The sequence below is a fragment of the Poecilia formosa genome, unplaced genomic scaffold (assembly GCF_000485575.1).
Source record: "Poecilia formosa unplaced genomic scaffold, Poecilia_formosa-5.1.2 Scaffold3, whole genome shotgun sequence".
NCBI classification, from domain to species: domain Eukaryota; kingdom Metazoa; phylum Chordata; class Actinopteri; order Cyprinodontiformes; family Poeciliidae; genus Poecilia; species Poecilia formosa.
The window spans coordinates 2,639,072-2,662,347 of record NW_006799942.1 but is presented as its reverse complement, the minus strand read 5'-3'; the positions used below and the strand labels follow the sequence as shown (position 1 = coordinate 2,662,347).

The window sequence follows — 23,276 nt, the reverse complement described above, 5'->3', positions numbered from 1 at the left end:
GCAGATTAACCGTCTTATTTTTTCTTTATCTTATCAGATTGTTTCAGCTTCATGCTGTCAAAATAAAAGGACCTATAGAGGACGGCTGTGAGCTGTTGTGTAAGCATAATTGTTTGCTTTTACCTGAATGAACAAAGACTGACAAACCACCCTGTGACTGGAGCATCTGAATTACACTCTACCAGGGCCTGCAATGAACTTCCCAACTTCTTTTTACAGAGATGTTGTTGCATCTGATCCGATTCAAATATTAAACCCATTCATCTTATCAGGTGTTGTCTCCTAGGCTTTAACATGAACTATGAAATTACTACTATTAAAAAAAAAATAATAAATCTGGAAAAGTAGCAGTTGGAGAATTACAGGTCCATCTTCGACCTTCCATTCACAAGAGAAAATTGATTGAAAAATGTGCAGTTAAATACCTTGTTAGCAATGACCAATCACTTTGACATCTTTCAGTCTGGTTTCCATTATCACAGTACGGAGATAGGCAGCCATTGTCAATGTGAAACTGTTAAATGACATCCATTTAAATGCGGACTGTGGAAGAACCACGGTGCTGGTATTGTTGGAGTTCAGGGGAAGCATTTCATAACTTTATAACAACGGTGTCTGATAAGTATATAAAGTAAATGAACTTACATTATGTGTAACAATGCAGCAGGGTGGGGGTCTATTTTTTGTCCTTACTACTTCTGTTACATGACGGGCCTTGGCACGTTTAGAGGTTTTTGTCTCCTTGGAGTCTCCGTACCGCGGCACAGGAAGTGAGGCAGGGCGGTTGATTACGTTTAAGAAAACATTTCGCGGGAGATTAGCTGCAGACGGGCTGCCTGTAAACAGTAACGATAAAAAAAATACTCTAAAGTCTTCACACAATGAGTTTGTGGCTGGATAAATATCGACCGACGTCCCTTGGGAAACTTGACTATCACAAAGAACAAGCGACTCAACTGAAAAACCTGGTGAGAGCAGCTAGCTGTTTATCCACAGGCTAGCTATAGCCTGTTATGTTACTGTATAGTTACTGTTATGGTAGCAACATGCTACCATATCAGGTTATAGCTCTGGCTATGTTTATGGTAGTATTATGCTACCATAACAACATAAAAAATATTACTACTGCTATGTTAACGAAACGTTAACCGCCAAAGTATATGAACTCTGAGCGTAAATTTAACATTGGCTATGTTTAATAAAAGTGTATCTCTGGATATTGTTGCGTTCTAGAAAGGTTTAAAGCCACTAGCCAGCTTCATTTGTTTTATTGTAAATTTCTATTTATTCGAGGTCAAACCTATCCTTTAAAAATAAAGATTCTCCGGTGACGGAGATCGGAGAGACAAGTAGTACTTAAGTCATTTTATAAGAGGAAATTTTGCTCTGAAAACAGTCAAGTGGAAAGTTTACACAGGTTTAGAAAAAATAAAATGTTTTTTTGCGTGTGTGTGAAATACTGCAGTGGAAATATATTCTTCATTACCCAACAGTGGGTTTTTTTTATTGTAAATGTACATTTGTTGGTAAGAAAAATACCCTAGATGGTATTTCATGATTATTTTTCTTTAATTGTACCTTTAATAAACAAGATTGTAGAAACTATGTTAATATTTGAAGGTCTAAACCTCTATTTTTTTTATGGTTACTGGTACTATAATCATAAACTCAAGTGATTCAGTGGCTATGTTTTGTGTATTATGTAACAGTATTTTTTCTGTTTATGTAAATATATTTTTAAAAACAGGACACCCACAGGAACTAAACATTTATTTTAATACTTGTTCCAGGTTCAGTGCGGCGACTTTCCTCACTTGTTGGTGTACGGACCATCAGGAGCGGGGAAAAAGACCCGCATCATGTGTTTGCTGAGAGAACTGTATGGACCAGGGGTGGAGAAGCTTCGCATAGAACATCAAACTATTGTGGTGAGAGGAGAATTATTAAAACAAAAACACTTTTAGACCCTGCAGTTCATGGTGGGTTTCCAACACTGACAGTACCTGATCAAATTATCAATCATTTAATATTTAAAAATCACGCAATCAGACCAAAATATAAAGATAAGTGGAAATTTTGGAGTCTTAGGGATGAAAATGACAATAATTCATATAAGGAACAAAATAAAATCAGGCAAAAGAAAATGTTTCCAAATCAGTTAGTTTCATGAAACTTTAACAAAAAACTGCAGGTGTGTGTCTGAATCTGGTGAATTTTTGCTTAAAACATGTTTGTTTTTCATTCAGTGGGTAGAAAATCCAGAATTTTACTCAAGTAAGAGTAGCAATACTTCATAATAAAATTACTCAAGCATCACTATTCTAGTACTGCCATTCTCCTGATGAGACATTACACGTAATATCTAATATAATGTTATACATGTTGATATATAATCACTTGAACTGTTTGCTTTGTCTTTGACTTCAGGCTCCATCAAAAAAGAAAATTGAGATCAACACAATAGCCAGCAACTATCACTTAGAGGTTAACCCAAGGTAATAAACTTCGACATGGTTTAATGCTTCCTTTTTCTTTTCTTTTTTTTTAATTTGTGGCGTTTTTGTTGCTGTTCAGAGGGAATACATTGTAACATGAAACATTATGTCTTTGTTGTCCAGTGATGCGGGAAACCAGGATCGTGTGGTGATCCAGGAGCTTATTAAAACTGTGGCCCAGTCCCAGCAAATCCAGTCCAGCACTCAGAGAGAGTTCAAAGGTAGAAGAGACTGTCTCTGAGTCTCAGTGTGTGGCGTAGAGCTGCTGTGCTGAGAGTAAAGCTTCCTAGAAATAATAATAATACGTTTCAAAAAAAGGATTTTCTTTTCTCCCAGTGGTGCTGCTAACAGAGGTGGACAGACTCACTAAGGACGCCCAGCATGCCTTGCGACGCACAATGGAGAAATATATGGCTACCTGTCGCCTCATCCTCTGCTCGACATCCACCTCGAAGGTCATCGGGCCGATCCTGAGCCGATGTCTGGCTGTCAGAGTTCCTCTGCCCAGCACAGAGGAGGTAAAGAGGAGCTTTGGGGTGGTGGGGACAAACTTAATTGGATTACAATCATAGGGAAATGAGATTATAAATAGGATCCATTATAAATAGGACTTGGGTCTTTACCAGAACTCTAAATTTGTCAAAGCTGTCCTTATCTTGATCTATTTTCCTCCAAAGATTATTCACAAAATTGTTTCAGCAATCTTGTATTCGTGTAACTTTGAAAGCCTGACTTATTTTGTCAAATTCTTTTAAATTGAAAAGACATTTTCTCGGTAAATCTTGCAAGCAAGTTATACTTTTAATCTTTAGTTATTCTTAGATTGACTGAGTCTGAAATATATCTTTTTGGATTTTTTTTGCCTTTGATTGTTGCATTATCTAGTCTTGAGTTAAATGTTTCTAGTGTTCATCAGTCTTTCTAAGAAGTATGGTGTTAAAATAGTTTTAAAATATGCCTTTAAGTGTCTCATGATTTATTTGTGCCAACAATCACTTCTCCAAGTCGTTTCGGATTTGTTTTCTCCCGGACACTGAGGAAACACAAACGTGTAAACTATGGACTATTACCTTCTGTGATCGTCCTGTTTTCACAGGTGTGCAGCATTCTGACATCGGTCTGTAAAAAGGAAGGTCTGGTGCTGCCGCCTGAGCTGGCCAAGCAGATCAGCGAAAAGTCGGGTCGCAACCTCCGCAGAGCTCTTCTGATGTGCGAGGCGTGCAGAGTGCAGCAGTGAGTTGCGTCTTCGCAACAATGTTTTGCATGAATATTTTTGCAGAAATATACGCTCACGTGTCTCATGGTGACATTCTGCAGGTATCCATTCTCAGCAGATCAGGATGTGCCAGAGCCGGACTGGGAGGTGTACCTGAGAGAAACTGCTAATGCCATCGTCAGCCAGCAGAGTCCTCAGAGGTATGCTGGGAAATGCGTTTGTGTACAGGAGATGTAGTTGGGTTTAGGAAGAGCTGAGTCAGACTGTGAGATGTTCAAATGCAGGAAACCTTCTGTGTTTCAGGCTGTTGGAGGTTCGAGCCAGGCTGTACGAGCTGCTGACACACTGCATCCCTCCTGATATCATCATAAAGGTCAAATCATGATCAATTCTTCTTCCCTTTAAACTAGTTTTCAAATTCAAAAGAAATTTACCCTCTGCTTTCATGTAACAGGGTTTAGTGGGAGAACTGCTGAATAACTGCGACGGGCAGCTAAAGGCGGAGGTGGCCCACCTGGCTGCTTACTATGAGCACCGACTCCAACTGGGCAGCAAAGCCATCTACCACCTGGAGGCGTTTATTGCAAAGTTCATGGCCATGTACAAGAAGTTTATGGAAGACGGCCTGGATGCCATGATGTTTTGAGTTCGAGAGTTTTTGTGCCATAATTTGGAACAATTTATAGCAGTTTGGGTTTATGTAACTATTGGTAAATTCATCAGCACTGCACACAGACTATAAACCATTGAGAAAACACAAGTTGGAACTGGGAAGGTGGGGAATGTATTATAATGTTCAGAGAGGTTACAATAAATCACCATGTTGGTAACATGAAGTCTGCATCTCTGTGTTACAAGTACTACTTGTTCTTCAACTTGACTCTGAAGTTCAGCCTCAGTTAGTTTCATGAATTAAAACTTAATTTATTCACAAATTGTGCTTCCTCATAACATGTCTTACAACAGTGTCTATAGGTCTTTGAGACATTGCTTAAATAATTAATAAATTATAATTTAAGACACGTATGTAAGCACCAAAAGCCTAACAAATAGGCATGGGCCAAGTACCCATTGCTTAGAAAATGACCAGTTGTCATGGTGTGAAAACTGAAGGAGAGGTACACAATCACCCATATGTTAGGAGGAAAAGGTTTTAAAATTACAGTTTGTGAGCAAAGACTTACTATTGCTAAAAAAAAAGCCATAAATTGTCCAATTTGCAGTTTGTTGCAAGCCATACATAGGATACAGCACACATGTAAAGGATGTTCCAAAGGTCAAAGTGTTTGACCTAAATGCTGCCCTAACACACCCTCTCCACAGTAAAACATGGTGGTGGCAGCATCATGCTGTGACGATGCTCCTATTAAGTCTGTTCTATTAACATCAAGTTGTTAATTTGTATTACTCCAGAGAGCCAAAAAGCTATAACAGCCTGTCCAGTCACTTGAATAAACTAGTATGTTTATTCTACATTTTTTCTGTTTATGCGTGAAAATCCTAGCAGCCATGAATAAGTACAATATATTATAACTTTAGGACATTTCCTTTTCTGTTTCATATAAAAACAATTATATGTATTAAACCTTTTGATAAAAATCATGGAAACTGATGTGGATTATAAAAGGGCCCATGCCTATAAAGCAATACCTAACCGTCACAAAGCGAGAAAAAATACATCTCGCATTTTAAAACGAAGCAAACATTCGTTTAGATGTGTCTTTCTGATGGTGTACAAGTAATTTTTCTATATATCGATGGTTAAGTTTCGTATTTGTTTCTTGGAGGTAGAATTGATTTAGTTATAGTCGTATCCTAACGTTACTTAAGAACCGTTGAACCAGCAGCCCGGTCTGCATACCTTCCTCAGTAATACTCCTTGTGTCTCTTGGTGGTGTAGTAAATGATGAGACCCAGCGTAATCAGAACTCCTGAGCCCACTAGAGTCAAGAAGCCCACGACGGGCCTCCTGATGAGGACGTGGCAGCCGGGGCAGGGCTGTGGCAGCGCGGGACACTGCTGTGGAGACGCTCCGGGAATAGGGAACCCGTTGTGCTGGATGATGTTGCGATAGTTGGACAGGGAGGCCTTGACGATGACCTCCTCGTGGACCTGACCGTAAAGGCCGAACCCCGGGTCTCTCTGGTCGTTCAGGGCGTAGGCAAAGTAACCCTTCAGGTTGACACCATCCAGAGTAAATGCTGAGTGTGACAAGAAAGTAGTAATCATGTTTTATTTTCCTTCCATGTCTCAATTATGTAGTGGTTTGTGTTAATCCATCACGTAAAATCCATAGGAAACACATTAAAGTTTGCATCCATGAGGTAAGGAGGTGTGAATACTTTTGTGAGGCACAGCAAGCACCTGTTACTCAACAAATTGGTGAACACTGAAGGTTTTCAGCTGATATCTGTCAGGGGTCAGTAAATTCCTGTCTAATTATTAATCTCTACAGACGCCAATAAGGGACAAGATTCAGCTGTTTTAAAGCCCAAATCTCTCCTTTAACACATTCAGCAGTTAAAATATCAATAAAACGTGAAAACCGCTGTATTAGTCCTACCTTTAAGTGCCTCGTTAATGTAGTTATAGAGGTAATAAACTCGCAGGGAGTCTTTGAAACGGGCTGGGTCTTCCTGGACTCCGTTAGCCATTACATAGATGGGTACATCGCTGTAGTGCTGCTTTACCTTCACACAGAAAGAGCAAATATAACAATCAGACAGTTCTTCATTTAAATATCGTTATCCTCTGTGTATGAAGACAGTGCTGGGAACAAAGTCGCCCAGTCTCACCCAGTTTAGAGCCTTTCTCAGCCCCCAGGGCACGACGGGCCTTGGTGACATGATCCATGTTGTGTCTATCATGTGCTGAACCTCAAGCATCTCTGTGTAGGTGTATCTGCTCACATGGAGGTCACACAAAGCTCAAAACAGGACCCAGGTTTTTACTCCACTTTTGCTCAGTGCGCTTGTTTTTAGATCAAACGTAAATGGTAGGAGGAAAAGAAATGGTTTTGACTTACGAGTCTTCCTTGGCATGAGTCACAAGCTTGGTACTGAAGTGACTCATAGCGAAAAAGTCATACGTCCCTCTGACCAGCTGTCTGCGCTCCTCGTTAAAAACAGGCAATCTGTTTACATAAGAAAAGAGCTAAAGAGTAAAAGAGTAGACGAGAAGCGGTACCCATGGTGTAAAGTTGCCCATTTTTTGCCAATTCAATTTCCACATTTCATCTGTTTGAATTATGCAACACTTCAAAAAAGCAAGGAGACCGTCAGAAAGTAATAACTGCTCCTATTTGTGACATGACATTCAAGAAACCTTTCCAGGTAACTTTGTCAAAGAAAATAGCTGCAAACAGCAAACATTTTTGCCTTTTTTCACATTTATTTGGGAAACCTTTATTAATCCATTGGTAGAATGTAACATAAACTTATTTAAAATGCATCTATCTTCCTGACTCACCAACATACCATCAATATGCTAAATTACAGCAGTGAAACATGGCACTTGATAAAAAATGCAACCTACTGATAACATGTATGCAAAGTTATGTACTTTTTTATTTTGATTATTACACTTAATCGAAAACTCTATACATTATTGCTTATCATAATTTTGAGGAATGTTTCAAGTACAGAATGAGAAACCTTTTTGTTCTGCCTCTTTTAGAGTAACACTGGAAGTCTAGGACGCTGATACGAGCCGATTAGTCCGTCTCCATCTATGTATATGTAAATAAAACGTGTAATATTTAAATAGATGATTCTTTAGTTTGCACGCTATGACTGGAAATGACATCCAAACAGCTAAAACAAAGAAAGAAGTGTTGGAACCTTTGTTTTGGCAGAATAAAATCAGCGCTCAGAAACGAATGGGAGAGGCGACACGTTGCTATTCTACGCTTCATCCAATTTAAGAATTTGTATCCAGTCATCAACACACTGCAGCTGAAAAAGTGAAGAATAAAAAAAAATAAGGAGGATTTTTCTTTCTTCTTACTCAAGAGAGTTGAGCTGTCGCAGCCAGCTCCTCATTCCCACAGGATAATCGCCACTGCCGAAGATCGGCTCGGCCAGCCAGCCGACGTAGAAATCCAAAACCCTTTTCGCCGGCTCCACGTCCTCTCGGCTGAAGGAAAATGCCGGCTCCACCCAGTCCATGTGCAGAGCCAGAGACACCTAGGAAAGTGCATGATTTCAACAGATAAATTTGAAACTTTAAAAGGCGAGTTATTTAGCACAAGTGTTTTACTGACCCGTCCTCTTTGCGTTTGTCTGAACTCCTGGTCGTAGGCGCGCCAGGCCAGAGCATGTGCCAGCAGCATCTGGTGGCCCTCCTGATAGCTCACCATCTCATCATTGGGTTCATTCAAGGTGATCCACATCTTTACATGGGCGCCCATTTCTCTGTAGCAAAGCCTGGCATAGTCTGCAAAGGCCTTTGGTGTCTTACTGAGGACAAAATATGATATTGTCCGGTAAAATATCTGCAAGTACATTTTGAAAGAAAACTAAATGCAAGTACTCAGGTTTTATGTACAGTCTTGAGAAGTTTGGATAAGTAGAAATTTAGCTTTTTTTTTACTAACAACCCCCAATTCAGCCACCTTGACTACCAGCTAGAAAGAAGCTAGAAAGCAGGGCTCTGCTCAGAGCACAGTTACCTCCCTATTATGCTGTCATATGATTTAATATCTGCCTCTAGGCATGTGGAAAAGTGTGTAACATATGATACTTATGTCTGTGGTTCTTTATACACTCCGTCTGATACGGCGCATGTGTAGATTTCACTTTACAGGATGAACGCGCGACTTTCCATCACGACAGTTCAGAGCTATTCTGGTGCCACAAAATGGCGAAATATTATTAGCCGGATTAATCAGAGCGCAGATTAGGTTGCTGACAGTTGGACTAGATTCGAGCATTTAGCAGGTGGACATGAGTAAATCTTCATCGTTGTAAACAGAGAGTATTGGGTCTGGGTAGGATGACATTTAGTCAGGTTGCTATCAGGTTATTATTGCCACATTTGAGTTGCACCTTTGTAAACACTGTTGCAGCTACGGACATCTTCAGTATTTTCAGCATATCAGAGGTTCGATACTTAGCTGGTGATCAAAGTCTGTGAACTACTGCAGCCCACATCACAGTATCGAAAGGAAGCTATGCACTAGTTCAGTGACACCGTTTTAAAAAAATATCTGCATCGAAATAATTGGCTAAACGTCTCACCTGTTGAGCCACCCGTTGGCAGTGTCGAGCGGGGTTGGCAAGTTGCTGCGCTGCCGCGTGTGATGCCAAAGGGTGACCACAGGTGTGACGTTGGCCTGCACCAGCTGACGGGTAAAGCAGCGGTAATATCCCAGCAGGGTGGTGTTGGGATAAGCCACGTCACCTGTGGGCACCAGAGCAGACCAGTTGAGGGAAAAGTGGAAGTGGTTTACCCCCACCTGCCTGATTTCATCCACCTGAAATAAGGCAGGAATAAAAACAGTCAGTTAAGCAGATACAGTTTATAGCTTTTCATTAAAGTTAACTTTTTGTGTTGCAGTTATTTTTCTCAATTGACAAAGCCAAGCAATAATAAATGTCAATACTACACAATGCGAGAAAAGACAAAGATAAAAACTGTTCTCCCAAAACTACATTCAAACTAATCTTAACATTTATGACTTAAAGTAACTATACTTTAAGGCGAGACGAGACAAATGAGCATCAAAATGCTCATGTAAAACACATCCAGGACTCTGGATTTATTTCTCAGTTTAAAGCTGGACAGCTGGGAGATGGTTGGCAGGCTCACCTGTTGCCGGATTGTGGCATAATCAGCACAATGCGTGGCTCGGTGTAAAGGTGGCGCACTCAAGCCCTCCAGCTTGATCAGCTCTCCGTTGTTGGAAATGTTCCACAGGTAAACATTGGGATCTGCAAACTGGGTGGGAGTTGTCTCCACCTATGACACAAGGACAAACAAACACTAGTACAAACACACACAAGCTTACACTCGGGCAATACACACCACTGCAAATAAAGGCCAAATAGGATAAATCGATGACAGCTGGTCCAGTCCCGCTTAGCCAAGCTGCCAAAATGGGAGCTTAGGAGGTTTATGATTAAGAGAGGATCAGATGTTTTTCCTGCAACTCAGCTGGACTTTAAACCAAGAAAACTGCAAGCTAGAAAGCCTTATACTTATCAACACAACAGCTTCAAACCAGAACGACGCAAAAAAGGTGAATTTAGAGTAAAATACTCGTCTACCTACAGTAACAATGTTTGAGTTTTACCTAATATGAGATCCACATGGGAATCTTTGAACCCAAGTTAAGAAAACAGTTAATATTTCATTGAAGTCCCATTTCGCAGGAAACATTCTTGCTGTGCTACGTTCCAACTGCACATACTTTAACACACCTGGATTGAGTTGGCCGATACACCCCATGCAAAATCACACGGGAACATTCCTTGTGCTGGTCTGTTCTCTGGAAGTTCAGGGAATCCATTCTTATGGATGACGTTTCTGTAGAAACGATGAAAGAAAAAAAAAAAAAACATTGAAATGTTTCAAATCGTCAAACAAATTTGACTAAAGCAAATAAATCATGATTGCATTTACGATCCAAACAAACCTGAAAGTATTTGTTAAAGCGAAATGTATTATTATTTCATTAGCTTATCCAGGCCTGACCAGTGTATGGCCTGTGAAATCAAGGAATCTTCTTTTAAAGAACTAACATATTGAAAGATCTTCCAAAGAGGTACATAAATAACAATTTAAAGAATATGCATACCGCATTTCCCTCAGGTAAGTTAATGATTCAAGAATAGAAATTATGTCCATGGCAGGCTCTGCAGTAAAAAACAACTGGTGACCAAAAGGAACACAAAGACCGCCTCACATTTCCCAAAATAATGTCTGGACTTCTGTAAAAAATATTCCGTGGAATAAAAACACAAAAGTGGAACATTCTGGAAGGTGTGTGTCCCAATACTTGTAGTTTAAAACTAACACGTTTCAGAAAAAGAATGGTCTGGGGCTGCTTTGATGCTTCAGGACTGGACAACATGCAGTAACTAATGGAACCATGAAGCTCAGACACACTTGGGTTACACTGCAGAACAATCATCTCAAACACATCAGCAGAAACCCTCTAAATATAAGGTTTTGATTTTGGCCTAGTCAAAGTCCAAAATTAAATCCTTTTAAAAATCTGGGGAGTTACCTTTCACTGTTTATATTTGACTGGTATTAAAATGTGTTTGATGATCTGAAACCTTTAAAATGCAAAAATAGTATTCCTTTAATCAAAGATAAGAGCATAATATGGGACAGCTTAAGCACAAATTGAATCACACATATTTTACTCGTTTGGTTATTTCAACAAAAAACAATCATTTCCATCCACGTAATGTAGGCAACCTGTAGAAGGTAGCAGATGTCTTTGGCTCCCTCTTCATGTCAGGAGTGTTGAAGTCAACGTAGTACAGTCCACGGCGAATCCCATATTCTCTGTGCCACTCAAAGCCGTCAGTGAGGGACCAGGCTGTGTATCCAATCACGTTCACTTTATCTATGATGATTGCTGGACAACAAACACGTCAGAAATGAATAATATTTAGTTTATCGTTAAATATGTGGATAAATGAAAACCTTGTTTTTTGCTGTTGTCAGGAACAAGTTAACTTACATTTAAGCGCCTCTGCTATGAACCTCTTGAGGTAGTACATGTGTTTGGGGTCTTCTGTCTTAGTGTTTCCGAGGACGTACCTGCCTCAAATGAAAACTTAGTTCAACACTGCCAACGCAAGACATATCCTAGCCCTCAAATATTCTCATAGAGAAAGAAAAATATCAGCATATCATGCCAACTCACCAACCACTCTGCACCACAAAGATGGGTGGTTTGTCATACTCTGCATTGACCCAGTAGAGAAGCATCCTCAGGTCCAGGTCCTCCAGCTGCCCAAACTTCAGGCTGTCGTTGATGAGCTGGAAGCTCAGCGTAGCCCCATGGGAGAGGGCGAAGAAGTCAGCGGTTCCCCTCACCTGCTCTCTCTCCTCCTGGGTGAAGGACGGCAGGCGCGAGCCGAGCCGCTCCCTCATGCAAGGAGGGTAATCTCCATCTGCAAACAGCGGCCGGGCGAACCAGCCCAGCACGTGGTCCAGGGAGCACTGGCACTCCCGCAGGCTCTCCAGGCGGGTTCGCCGGGGCTTGATCCAGTGAGAGGCCAGTGCCATGGAGAGCTTTCCCTGCTGCCGAGGCCGATAGTGGCGGTTGTAGAGATGCCACGCAGCAGCATGAGCCTTGGAGACAGAGAGATGCCAGCGTCAAATACAGGCAGGAAACCTACTGAAATATGTTAACTGTGAAATAATATCACTAATAATATAACTAGTGGAACCAGTTAACTGAAAGGGACAAAATTAATACCGCAGATACTGGTGCACTCATTTTAAAATGTTGTCATTTTATAACCAAAGACTTTTGGTTTAACATTTAAAGTGATAGGCCAAACACTATGAAGAGCATAATTTTAGTGGGAGCAAAATGACACATGCTTTTCTTTTTTTTTTCTTAGAAATAATAAATAAAAAAATATTGGGTTGTTTGTGATAGAGCTACATCTCCCATGTTTCAGTCTTAACTTAAAGGTAGTTAAGACTTAAAGGTCTGCCACACTCCTCTAATCAGTAGAAGTGTCTTTAATTTCTGCTTAGAAGGGAGTATTTTGTTTGTTGTTTGCCTTTTAGACCATAATTCTTAAAGCTTCCCCGAGTTTGTTCTTTCTTCTCTAAAAACTATTCAGTAGGTTTTTATTATTATTTAACTGTTGCAGCAGTCTGTGCCAGATAACATCTTTATCATTTTTATCGCTAGGTGGATGTATCAATAACAACCTCAATCAGTCTGCATGTAGAGCATCTGATTGCAGCCATTTTTAAATCTTGCTACAAATTCTTATTTAGACTTGAGTCCAATATACACAGATTCATCTAAGCCATTCACTGTGGCTCTGACTGTGCGTTTAGGGTTGCTGTCCTGCTGGAAGGTGAATCTAATGTCTTTAATCCTCCAGGATCGTCCTACATTTAGTCCCATCCACCATCCCATCAGCTTACCAGCTTCCCCATGTTTCAAGACAGGAGTGATGTTTTCACTATGCAGTGTTATAGTGTTTCTCCACTGATTCCGAGTTCTGCAAGTAGCATCCCAAAATGTTTAATTTTAATCTCATTAAAGGACCAGAGTCCCTTTCTTTCACATGTTCGTGCAGACAGGGCTTCTTATTGCTCTTTCAACCGAAATTTTGTTTGGACACCACTGCTAATTTTCAATATACACATTTTTATTGATCATAGATGAAAACAGTTTTTGTTTTTTCAGATTTCATATTCCTCCGTTTTGTCATCTTTTGATGTATGACGCATGTCATAAGCAAACTTCTTGGTTAAATTAAAGTGACGTTAAACCTGGTAGGACTAGTATGTAAGATGTTAAATCATAAATATCTTTAACCAACCTTGAGCAAGTTGTGTCCAACCCGAAATGGGAGATCGGGGTCATTCTTTATCCCGGGAGCGACCACCCCGGTTCCGTATCCGTGTTGCGCAACCACAAACGGGTTATCGATGGTGATCCAGTACTTCACGTCATCCCCAAACGCATGGAAACAGAAATCAGAATAGTCCTTAAAAATCTCCACCATCTCCGGGTTGCTCCAGCCGCCCAGGCTCTGCTGGAGGTGTTCGGGTAGGTCCCAGTGGTAGAGGGTGACCACCGGCTGGACGCGGATCTCCTTCAGCCTCTTGATGAGCGTCCGGTAGTAGTTGGTGCCGATTTCGTTGTAGCTTCCGCGCGTCCCGTTTGGGAAGATTCTGGACCAGGAGAGGGAGAACCGGTAGTGGGTCACCCCGAGCTGGCGGATCGCTCTGATGTCAGCGTGGATGTTGTGGTAGCTGTCGCTGCCCACGTCCCCGGTCGCCATGCGGTTCCCGCCGCGCGTAAAGGTGTCCCAGATGGAGAGCCCCTTACCGTCCTTCTCGAACGCCCCCTCCACTTGGTACGCCGCCGTGCCCACCGCCCACATGAAGTCGCTGGGGAAGGTATCGTAGAGGAAAGCCTTGTCTCCGGGGTAGGGGAGCTTGCTGAAGCGGCCCCACGTCTTCAACCCAGCGTGGGGCTTCGCGTCTGAAGAGCTAAGGGCGAGAAATGTCAAGAGGGCGAAAAGCCCACTCATGATTTCTGATCTTTGTGACCTTCACCTCGCCATGCTTGGAGACTTCAACGGGACTGTGCGCAGAGCAGCCAGTCAGCTGTGAACCCCCCCGCATGCCTCTCCAAATCTGTCATTTATTAACGAGAGCACCTGACGCACGAAGGCCTGGAGGCACAGCACAGCATGCTGCTGAGGGCCACAGTGGTCGGTGCTTCGGCAGGGACACATCAGTGATCATTTAAGACGCTAATTTGATTCACTTCTTCCTAAATTATTATTCTAATCGAATTAAATCATAATTTTACACATCAGGAAAAATGAGCCTCTGACGGAGAGGCTTTCACCGTGGTAAACAGCTCCATTACGCAAACCTCAGCTGGCAGATTATGTCCTACCTGCATTCTAATGCGACATAAAAACAGAATCCATCTGCATTTCCATTACTGGTCCTGGTTCGCTCAGGTTGGCAGATCACTAAGTGCGCCCTGCTGCATCCTGCCCACATCAGGCCCTTATCTTCCTGATTATCACTCGGTTGCTTGGAAACCCAGGCCTCTTCCATACATAGCTTCTGAGGAAGAGTGGGAGTCTGTTTGTGCTCAAAGCAGGTAAGTTTAATGGATAACACGTAACAATAGTAGATAGAAATTTGATATCGTGTGGGTTCAAAGGGCGGCCCGGGAGCCGTTTGAGGACACCAGAATGATTTTATGTGGATGGACTTTCACTGCAGTTCAAGAATGGTACAAATTTGACCTGCCAGCAAAGAAGGCTAAAGTAGAAGGCCAAAAAAAGAAAGAAAGAAAAAAGAAATCACAAGTAATAATTGTTTTAGTAAAGAAAACAAAAACTATTTTGGGGCTGTTTTGAATACTTTATTAGTTAAATGATGCAGCCAGTCTGGAATCTTGGTTTTGTTACAGATTACATATCTAGTAAACTGGGTAATTGCTGAAAATATGATCAGCCATCCACTTTTTATTGCAACAGATAATGTTTAAATAAATCACAACTTCAGAGACGGTCTGTTGAGCCTTTCAAAATAATGAAATCTGGAACGTGATTGTGAAGTAGAAAGAAAAGGATACATGGTTTTCTATATTTTGGGGGGTTTTTTCTAAAAAAAAAAAAAAAATGTGGTGTGCATTTGTATTTCCTTAATTTCTCCAGCTGCAGGTCTTCATGTATATGTCTCTACCTGCTTTCCACATCAAGAGGATGAAATACTTCCTCTTTTTACTTTGCAAAATAACTAAGGCTCAGTCAGATTGAAAGGATCAGTGAACATCAATTATCTTGTCTCACTACCGATTCTAAATTTCATTTGTACTTCAACTGGACCGTTCTTACAGATAAACATGTTTTGATTTTATCGCTCCCATACGAGTAGTGTTTATTCTCATGTGTTTACCAGCCTCAACCATGTTCTGTCACTTTAAATAAAACCATCGCAATAAATTAAAACAAATCAAAATGAAAATTTAACTGCATTTCTTCTTATAAAAAAAAGATCCCTGTGTTGTTATGTGTGCACATTTTTACAAGCTGTTCTCGGTTTTATGATGTCCAAGTTTACACTGCGTGTGTTTTATGGTTTTCAGACATTTCCAGCTCAGTGAAGGTCTGGAATAATAACTGTTGTCATTTACTGCTGTAGGTTAGAAAGGCAGCAGAGCAGCACAGGAGTATAGACCTAGTCACGGATTATGACTGGGAAAAGAACACACGAGTTGTTTTCCATTCTGCAGAGGTGCTTTGGAAAATTTAAAAACTCAAGTGGAATTGCCTGCTTTAGCACAGAGAACGGGTAATTTTACAACACAGGATGAACATCATTAAGAGATGCCAGGCAGCCTGAGGGTGGGCAGTTAGTGACAGACATACACAAAGCGAATAATATCCATCAGAGCTCAGTCAGTTGCATTGCCAAAGCACACTAGCTACTTATTGGAGCTGTTGGATGGAAGAATCTACTGTATATCAACACTAAAATATACGTTGGGAAAGGAAAATCTCCAAAACTTTACCAGCAACATTTTTATTTTATTACATTTTAAGAAAGTTTCTTTGTGGTTTGGTTAAACTACATTTGTAATCTGATCTTCCCTTTTTATTGTGCATAGTATTAATCTAGTTAGTGACTGTTAAGGAAATTAAACAGGGAGGAATTTGATACGCCGTCTTGTAAACGTTACATTATTAATGGTTTTCAAATGAACTAACAAGGCCTAAACCGGGGATTAACAGGGATAATAATTAACCATGGAGCTCCAAAATAAAAGTTCATTCTGCAAAAATGAAAGTGTCAAAAGTAAAGTGAGTTACACTTTCCTAATGGAACTCAATTAGGCATGAAAGTTATGTTTTCTTAAAAAAAGAGAAGTTTTATACATCATATTTTGCTACTAATTACATAGTGTAAGCTACATTTAGCCATTTTAATGTTAGCATATTTGCTAGTAATTATTTACTGTGAACCAGCAGGCTAATTTTCAGTTAGAGGAGCAACAACTGAACTGGTGGGCGAGGTTGATAAAGTTGGACTTGCCTTGATGGAACGACTGGGACCGGTCTCCTCGGGACGGGTTGGACACTCTTCCACTCTGCAGATGTTCCTGCTGAGAGGCGCTGAGCAGGAGTGGGTATTCTTGGTGCCTGTATGTACACCACAGTGAACAAGAAGGTAGCCATCCTCCGCCAATGTGTGGAGGGAGAGGTCATAACAAGTGTGGTCAAGTAGGACAAGTTACCTTACCCTTTGTGGAGGGGTGAGCGCTCCTGCCCGGGACTCCGTTGTTCTGCTCAGGCACTTCAACGCTCATGTTGACAACAATAGTAATACATAGAGGATCTGAACCCGAGGATGGAGTTATTGAACTTTTGTGCAAATACTATGTCTGCTGAGGACATCTGGTGGATTCTCCAGTCAGATGGAGTTTATCTCCCACCTATGGCAGAGTTAGCTGTGGCAGCAAGGTGTTGTGTGCCTGTAACCGGCCGGTGGATACCTGTGCTGAGCGATGCCCTGTTGGGTCTTTTTGGCTTGTGGGGCCCCAGAAGCAACCGACAGGTACCAGTGCTGCAAGTGGAATGTGGCTGCCGAGGCAAAAATTTGAGGCGTGGGAAGAATTTAGCAGAGCTATTGAGGATGACTTCAATACAGCTTGGAGGAGGTTCTGGTCAGCCACCAAGCATCTCAGGAGAGGGAGACGGTACACCACCAACACTGCATGGGGATAGTGTACTGAAGATCCTGACTCAGGACATGGTGGGTTTGTGGATAGAATGCTTTAAAGACCTCCTACATCCCCTTGGCATCTCCCAGAAAGAAAATGGAGGCGAGCTTTCAAATCTGTGCTGCTGAAGTAACCAGGCTGTTAAAAAGTTCTTCCATGACAAAGCCCTGGGGTGGATGACATTTGGCAAGTTTTGTTTAGCTTAGGGCAACATTAGCCTGGCCATTGCATTCCTGCAAAAACTACACTTGATCCTCATCTCTTTTCGGTGCTCCTTCTGGACTTTCTTCCATTGAGATGGATTTCTCCAGCAGATTTTCAAAAGGGCCAATCAGTGAGCAGAAGGAGAAGTTGTGAACGATAATGTCGATTTTGTGCACCGTTTTGTAGTTTGGCAGTGGAGGAAGTGAACAAGGCCTCTCAGTCTGTTGGCCATTCATCCAAATATTGAATTAACATTAACAGCCGTTTTCTCGTTCAGCTCAGCACTTCTCTTTGAGTTGAACTGGTTGGTGTATTACGTATGCCTCTGTCAAACGTTGGCGACTTGGTAAAAATTTGAACTTCAACAGAATCCACGTTTCTAGCAAGCAATCGTTTTTCAATAGCCGAGGGTCCAGATCCTCTGTACAGAGCAAAGCAAACAGAGCGCTGGCTTTTACCAGGCCAGGGGAACTTTAACAAAGTCATCACTGCAGAATATGAAAGTAAGGAAATGAATGATATCAACACAAACTAAAAACAATTCAAACATTTCAGATTTTATAGAGAATCATATAGATACAACAGGAGACGTGACTGGGTGGATGTGAAGCCAAGGTAACCAGCAGTGACAAACACGACAACCATAGCTGCTCATGACTTCCTTCTAGCAGTGAGAACAAATCTAAAAATTAAATGCACACTACAATAACATCCAGAAAACTCCACATTTGGAACATTTTATCTTTTTTTTTTTTTTTTAAGTATTTTGCCCATGGTAAAAAAAAAAAACAAAAACAAAAAAACAAAACAAAAAACGGTATTAATATACATAGCTGTAAACAAAAACATTTCATTAACACTAAAATGACACAAATACAGTCACAAAAAGTTGAGGGGTAATCTGATTCTTTTTAAATAGCAGGAAGTTTGATAAGCAATATTGTTTCAATGGGAACATTTTTATAACAGCGGGAAAAGTCTTGACATCATCCCCCCAGTCAGCATCCAACACAACAGAACATGAACCAGACAGAAGACTATTTACAAGTGATTTTTTTTTGTTTTCTTGATAAAATGATTTCTACCTAATGTGGCAAACATCATCACAATGCGACACGAAGCAACGATCCACAGCTGACGATGCACATGTTCTGATGTAGTGTGTACGTGGTTTATGCAAGAGTGTACACGGGTGTAACAGTAGGAGCGTAGGCATATGAAAAGTTTAAAAAGTTTAATGTCCACATGTTCTTTCCTCCTCGAATACAACTGAGACGCGTCGTCGTTTCCCCCCCACAGCTCATCTTCTTCGCCCGGTTGTCTTCTTGCGACCCTAGAAGCAGGAAAAATAATAATAATAATAATAATAATAATAAAATGATGAGAACAAAAGTTATGGATTTCTTTTAATTACTGAAAAATGATCCAAAAATGGTTGAAGTCAGCTTTTCAATAAGTACCCTTGGTGCTGGCTCATCGTCCTGCTCCTCCTCCTCTTCCTCTTCCTCTTCGTCTTCATCTTCGTCATCTTTAGCAACAGCAGTAGCTTTCGATCGCCCTCCGCGCCTGAAATACCCCACAAACCGGCCACAATTTAATGACCACAACAAAACTTTGTCATCTTTTAGAATGGCCCAGTCAAAGTCCAAACTGAACTTCAATTCAAACTCCAATGTTCACAGACACTGTACTGTCTAATCTAACTGAGTCTGAGCCAAGTTGCTAAGAAGAGTGAGCAAACATCTCAGTCTCTAGAAATCCAAACCAGGCAGAAACATACCCAGAAAGAAAACGTTTTAATTTTATGATTCACCAAGAGTCTTGCTGTACTTTCAGGAGTTTATTTTGTCAAACTCTTTTGAAAAACTATTTTTTCCCCCCAATTACAATCAGCTTTGTGTCAGTAAAATCCCCCCAAAACAGGTTTGTGTTCAAAACAGATCAAAGTTCAAGTGGTATGAATATTTCTGTAAGGGACTGCAGTTGACATATCAAGGCGCAGAATTATGTAAAGACATTGAAATCTGCAAATTGTCAAGAGGAACATTTCACCGAGCCAATTAAACACTAATTTCTTTAAAGAGCATTCTGACTGAAGAATGCACATTAACCTAAACTTCAAGAAACCTATATTTTTTTATATATTCCATAATGAACTTTAATTCCTGTGCAGAGCAGCCAGAACTCCAGTTGCAGTCAGTGTGCAGCTTTGCTACCGTTGCCGCTTTGAGCTGAGAGAGCAGCGCCTGTTGGAAGGAAAGAGCTGACGTGAATCTTACGTCGGCTTCTTTGCCGCTGGCTGAGCCGATTTAGGTGGACGTCCTCTCCTCTTCTGAGGCATGGACTCTGCCGACTCTGAGCTGCTGGACAAGAAGAGTTTTAGTCAAACAAAAAGTGACGAGTTCACAGCATGCAGCGGCGAAGGTGAACCAATCGTACCCTTGTGGCCGCCGTGGCGCCCTGGCTTGCCTTCCGCCCTTCGGTTTCACCTCCATGTTTTCGCTACTTTTGTCGTCGTCATCATCTTCGTCCTCGTCGTCCACCCTCTCCTCTTCTTCCTCCTCCTCCTCGTTCTCATCATCGTCTTCCTCTGGCGGAGGCGCCGCCTTTTTTCGGCCCCTCCTCCCCTTTACAGGTGTTTCCTGGTTGGAAGAGGCAGACTTCGGTGGTCGGCCCCTGCGTCCTTTCTTCGGTGGGCTGTTCTGTTCATCCTCTGGCCGGTTGTCCTCGTCCCACTGGTCCTCAGACTCGGTAGCGGCGGTGGTGTTGGCAGACCCCCTCTTGCGTCCGCGCTTTGGCTTGCTCTCCTGGTCGTCGCTGGACGTCACGCCGCGTTTGCGAGCGCGGGGCTTTTCCATGTCCTGCAAGAGAACAGAGTCATTGAGCTGTGGCAGAAAGAGGCGACATTAGATTTGAACGGGATTAACAGATCACTCAGGTGTTAAACTGGAAATACAAGGCTGCCATAACAAAAGTTTCAGTATTAATTTTAATTTTGGAGTGTTTAAAAATAAGAGGAGGCACAAAAGACCCTAGAAGTTGTTAAAAAGTATATTCTTCAGAGACATATCAAGTTTCATTCAGGTTTCCACAAAGAGATAGAAATAGATCCATCAAAAGTTGTTCTATTTAAGTTTTCAACATGTCGTGTAGCATGCTGAATCTGGAAATGTTAACATCTTTTTGGAAATCTCACTGGTAAAGTGAGGATTTATATTCTCCAGAGACGGCTGTTTATTGTTAGAAATGTTAACCGATTACTGATAAACGAAAATGTTCTCATAACCTGCTTGCTCCATTTCCATAAAAACCTGGCCTCGTCTAAATGCTTTGAATGAACTGACAATAATTTTGTGTGTCCCCCCTCCCCCAAGTGAAACCTAAGTGGATTTTTGTTGCTTCCTAAGAATTATTAATTTTATTTTCAATGTAACATTGATGGTCTTGAGACATAAACTTCCTGATAGCTTACATTTAGCATGTCTCTAAGAAGACATTGGCAAACAAAACGATGTGTTTGCAGTTGGTTTTGAGACTGGAACCAGTGAGTTTGTATTTGCTCATCTTGTCTTGACTTTGGTCCAGCTGGTGTTTGCACAGCAGCTTCAAAGACTAAAACAGGGATTTATGGCTGACATCACTTAGCTGGATCCCAGAAACGAGGCGTCGACTCCTGAGCTACTGAGTCATTTCAGACAACATGTTTGTCCAGGATGACCTCCTACAGGAAAAAATTGTTCTTTAAAATTTAAAACCTATTAACTCCTCAGAATAATTTAGTTTCATCAGGGTTTCCCCCAGTGTATTATAAGCCTGCAGCCCGCCATGCTTTACTAACCCCGCCGCCAGGCTAAGTGTTGCTTGTTTACGTTTCTAGGAAAATAAAAATAATAAAAAACAAAATCTTTTTTTTTTTTTTAAAGCCGGGCTCTGTTGCTCTGAGCATTTCACTAGCAGAGCAGATTTATCCTTAAGGATAGGTTTATAATAGGTAGGTTTATAGTTTATGCATTTAAAGCCGACAGCACGCGGACCAATCACACAGCTGGCGCCTCTGCGCTTTGCCTCTGCGCTTTGCTGCGCGCTGCCGCTGCTTTACCTCAGCGGGATCGCTCACGCCTCCTTTCACTCAAACTGGACACAGGCTGACCTGTATGGATATTTACATCAACTTACTGTGAGGAATTATGATCCTTTGGAGAAACTCTGGGTAAGAGTTTAAAACCCGCCACGTTAGCTCTGGTTACACAGCTCAATGTGAACAGCAGGAATAATTTGTAGCGAATTCAGAGGTCGCATTGTGGAGCGGTGAGAATGATTTATCTTTGTGAACGAACAATTATATGCGGCGTTTGTATCTCAACACGCTGCCCAGCGTGTGGCTCTGTGTCTGTCTTCAAAGTTTATGTCTGTGGTCCCGGTTGGCCGGACCGTCTGTGGATAACAAGCAGCGCTAACCTGATAATGCAGGTTCAGCCCGGTGAGGAGCTTTAACGCTCTCCTCGGAGTCACGCATCACGCTGATTTTATATTATTTTATTATTATTTTTCCGGTTACACATTGCATCAAATCATATCAAATGCGTCGTCTACTTGGAGTTAATACGCGCGGCTGCATGGAGATCTGAGAAACTCGTCCCATAAACTCGACCAACCAGAATAGTTTCTGTGACGACTAAAAACTCAACAGACACGAAATGAAAGAGCTACTAAAGCCACATTAGCAGCATTGAATTAAATCTCCCGTTTGTTGCGCATCTCTGCGTAGTGCAGCAGATTACCTCATCATGCAGGGCCGGTCCAAGGCTGTATGGGGCCTTGAACAGAATTTGATTGAGGGGCCCTTTTTGTTGCTAATAATATCAACACCTCTAACAGCTTCTGTGTTAGATTTAGTGAAATATGGGAGAAGGGAGTAGTTTAATTGGCCAGCCTAAAAAGCAATAAGTTATAATCGCAGTTTACTAATTTGTATTTGTAAATTCAAAGATTAAACTCACAGCATCAGATTGTTGCTATGGTAACAAAACAATCCAACTATCAATATTGTTCTTTGAAGTTTTACAAAGTAAACTTGCCAGCTCCTTAAAATCTTGTATTTAAATGTTAAACCATTTAAAATAATTTAATTTATGTATGCCTAAACAATTGAATAAAATTTAATAGGATTGATAATCTCAATAAACAAACGTTACATTTATGTATCTGTGGTCTGTTTTAAAATATTAGTGTTTATGGGGCCCCTGAAGCCCTGGGGGCCTGATGGAGCTGCTGACTTAATTTGGATTAAACAGAAGAGCAAATTTGTTGTTTTTAGACTAGTTGTGGGTTTAAATAGCATTNAGTCATTTCAGACAACATGTTTGTCCAGGATGACCTCCTACAGGAAAAAATTGTTCTTTAAAATTTAAACCCTATTAACTCCTCAGAATAATTTAATTTCATCAGGGTTCCCCCCAGTGTATTATAAGCCTGGCGGCGGGGTTAGTAAAGCATGGTGGACCGCCTCGACCACCGGGCTTAGCAAGTTTTCTAGGGGAAACCCTGTTCATTTTATATTTTCATGGGCATTTTTTAAATAAGCAAGCCAATTAAATCTAAAAATTAAATTTCCACCTGAGAGGATTCTTACTAACCATTTCAAAATTTCTACTTTTGACTCTAAATTTGAGATATTTCCAGCAGTTTGTATAATTTCCTGGATCTTACCTTGTCAACACTGTCTGATCTCTTCAGGCTGAAATCCTCGTTTTCACTATGATCCATTTCTGTGCTGTCATGTCTGGAAGAAACAGCAACTTATTTTAGCACAAATTTTTTTATCTGGATATTCATAAATATGTAAAAATAATAATAATAATAATAATAATAATAATAATTTGTGCATTTTAACAACTAGAAT

The 23,276-nt window shown here is 41.1% G+C and overlaps 3 protein-coding genes across 3 annotated transcripts in view; 1 reads left to right on the top strand and 2 right to left on the bottom strand.

The window, feature by feature from the left end:
* The first annotated feature begins 750 nt into the window (after nucleotides 1–750).
* Nucleotides 751–4,541, top strand: rfc3 (replication factor C (activator 1) 3). The gene is made up of 9 exons (XM_007554684.2): nucleotides 751–968; nucleotides 1,791–1,928; nucleotides 2,428–2,495; nucleotides 2,619–2,716; nucleotides 2,832–3,013; nucleotides 3,592–3,728; nucleotides 3,813–3,911; nucleotides 4,015–4,084; nucleotides 4,166–4,541. The coding sequence occupies exons 1-9, from the start codon at nucleotides 882–884 to the stop codon at nucleotides 4,355–4,357; spliced, it is 1,071 nt and encodes a 356-aa protein (XP_007554746.1). The 5' UTR covers nucleotides 751–881; the 3' UTR covers nucleotides 4,358–4,541.
* Nucleotides 4,542–4,652: 111 nt separating this feature from the next.
* On the bottom strand, nucleotides 4,653–14,686 carry kl (klotho). The gene is made up of 13 exons (XM_007554664.2): nucleotides 13,239–14,686; nucleotides 11,591–12,021; nucleotides 11,405–11,484; nucleotides 11,137–11,299; nucleotides 10,131–10,236; nucleotides 9,520–9,669; nucleotides 8,949–9,184; nucleotides 7,973–8,168; nucleotides 7,717–7,895; nucleotides 6,737–6,844; nucleotides 6,507–6,612; nucleotides 6,275–6,401; nucleotides 4,653–5,912 (listed from the first exon to the last, which is right to left on the bottom strand). The coding sequence occupies exons 1-13, from the start codon at nucleotides 13,953–13,955 to the stop codon at nucleotides 5,578–5,580; spliced, it is 2,934 nt and encodes a 977-aa protein (XP_007554726.1). The 5' UTR covers nucleotides 13,956–14,686; the 3' UTR covers nucleotides 4,653–5,577.
* A 3,224-nt stretch (nucleotides 14,687–17,910) lies between these two features.
* Nucleotides 17,911–23,276, bottom strand: part of pds5b (PDS5 cohesin associated factor B) — a 29,169-nt gene continuing 23,803 nt past the window's right edge. The window contains exons 31-35 of the mRNA XM_007554653.2: nucleotides 23,084–23,156; nucleotides 19,814–20,235; nucleotides 19,654–19,734; nucleotides 18,835–18,940; nucleotides 17,911–18,707 (exon numbers count right to left, since the gene is read on the bottom strand). Of these exons, the coding sequence (XP_007554715.1) occupies nucleotides 18,675–18,707; nucleotides 18,835–18,940; nucleotides 19,654–19,734; nucleotides 19,814–20,235; nucleotides 23,084–23,156 (715 nt within the window). The 3' untranslated portion in view covers nucleotides 17,911–18,674. The remainder of the gene's footprint in view (nucleotides 18,708–18,834; nucleotides 18,941–19,653; nucleotides 19,735–19,813; nucleotides 20,236–23,083; nucleotides 23,157–23,276) is intronic.

What these genes read in the sequence shown, in the direction of transcription:
- rfc3 (XM_007554684.2), top strand. Translation starts at nt 882, where the DNA reads ATGAGTTTGTGGCTGGATAAATATCGACCGACGTCCCTTGGGAAACTT. An exon ending in CTCTGCCCAGCACAGAGGAG is followed by an intron (nt 3,014 to 3,591) that starts GTAAAGAGGAGC and finishes CTGTTTTCACAG; the next exon opens with GTGTGCAGCATTCTGACATC. An exon ending in GAGGCGTGCAGAGTGCAGCA is followed by an intron (nt 3,729 to 3,812) that starts GTGAGTTGCGTC and finishes GACATTCTGCAG; the next exon opens with GTATCCATTCTCAGCAGATC.
- kl (XM_007554664.2), bottom strand. Translation starts at nt 13,955, where the DNA reads ATGAGTGGGCTTTTCGCCCTCTTGACATTTCTCGCCCTTAGCTCTTCA. An exon ending in GCCAACGGGTGGCTCAACAG is followed by an intron (nt 8,169 to 8,948) that starts GTGAGACGTTTA and finishes TTTTGTCCTCAG; the next exon opens with TAAGACACCAAAGGCCTTTG. An exon ending in TGAGAAAGGCTCTAAACTGG is followed by an intron (nt 6,402 to 6,506) that starts GTGAGACTGGGC and finishes TTCTGTGTGAAG; the next exon opens with GTAAAGCAGCACTACAGCGA.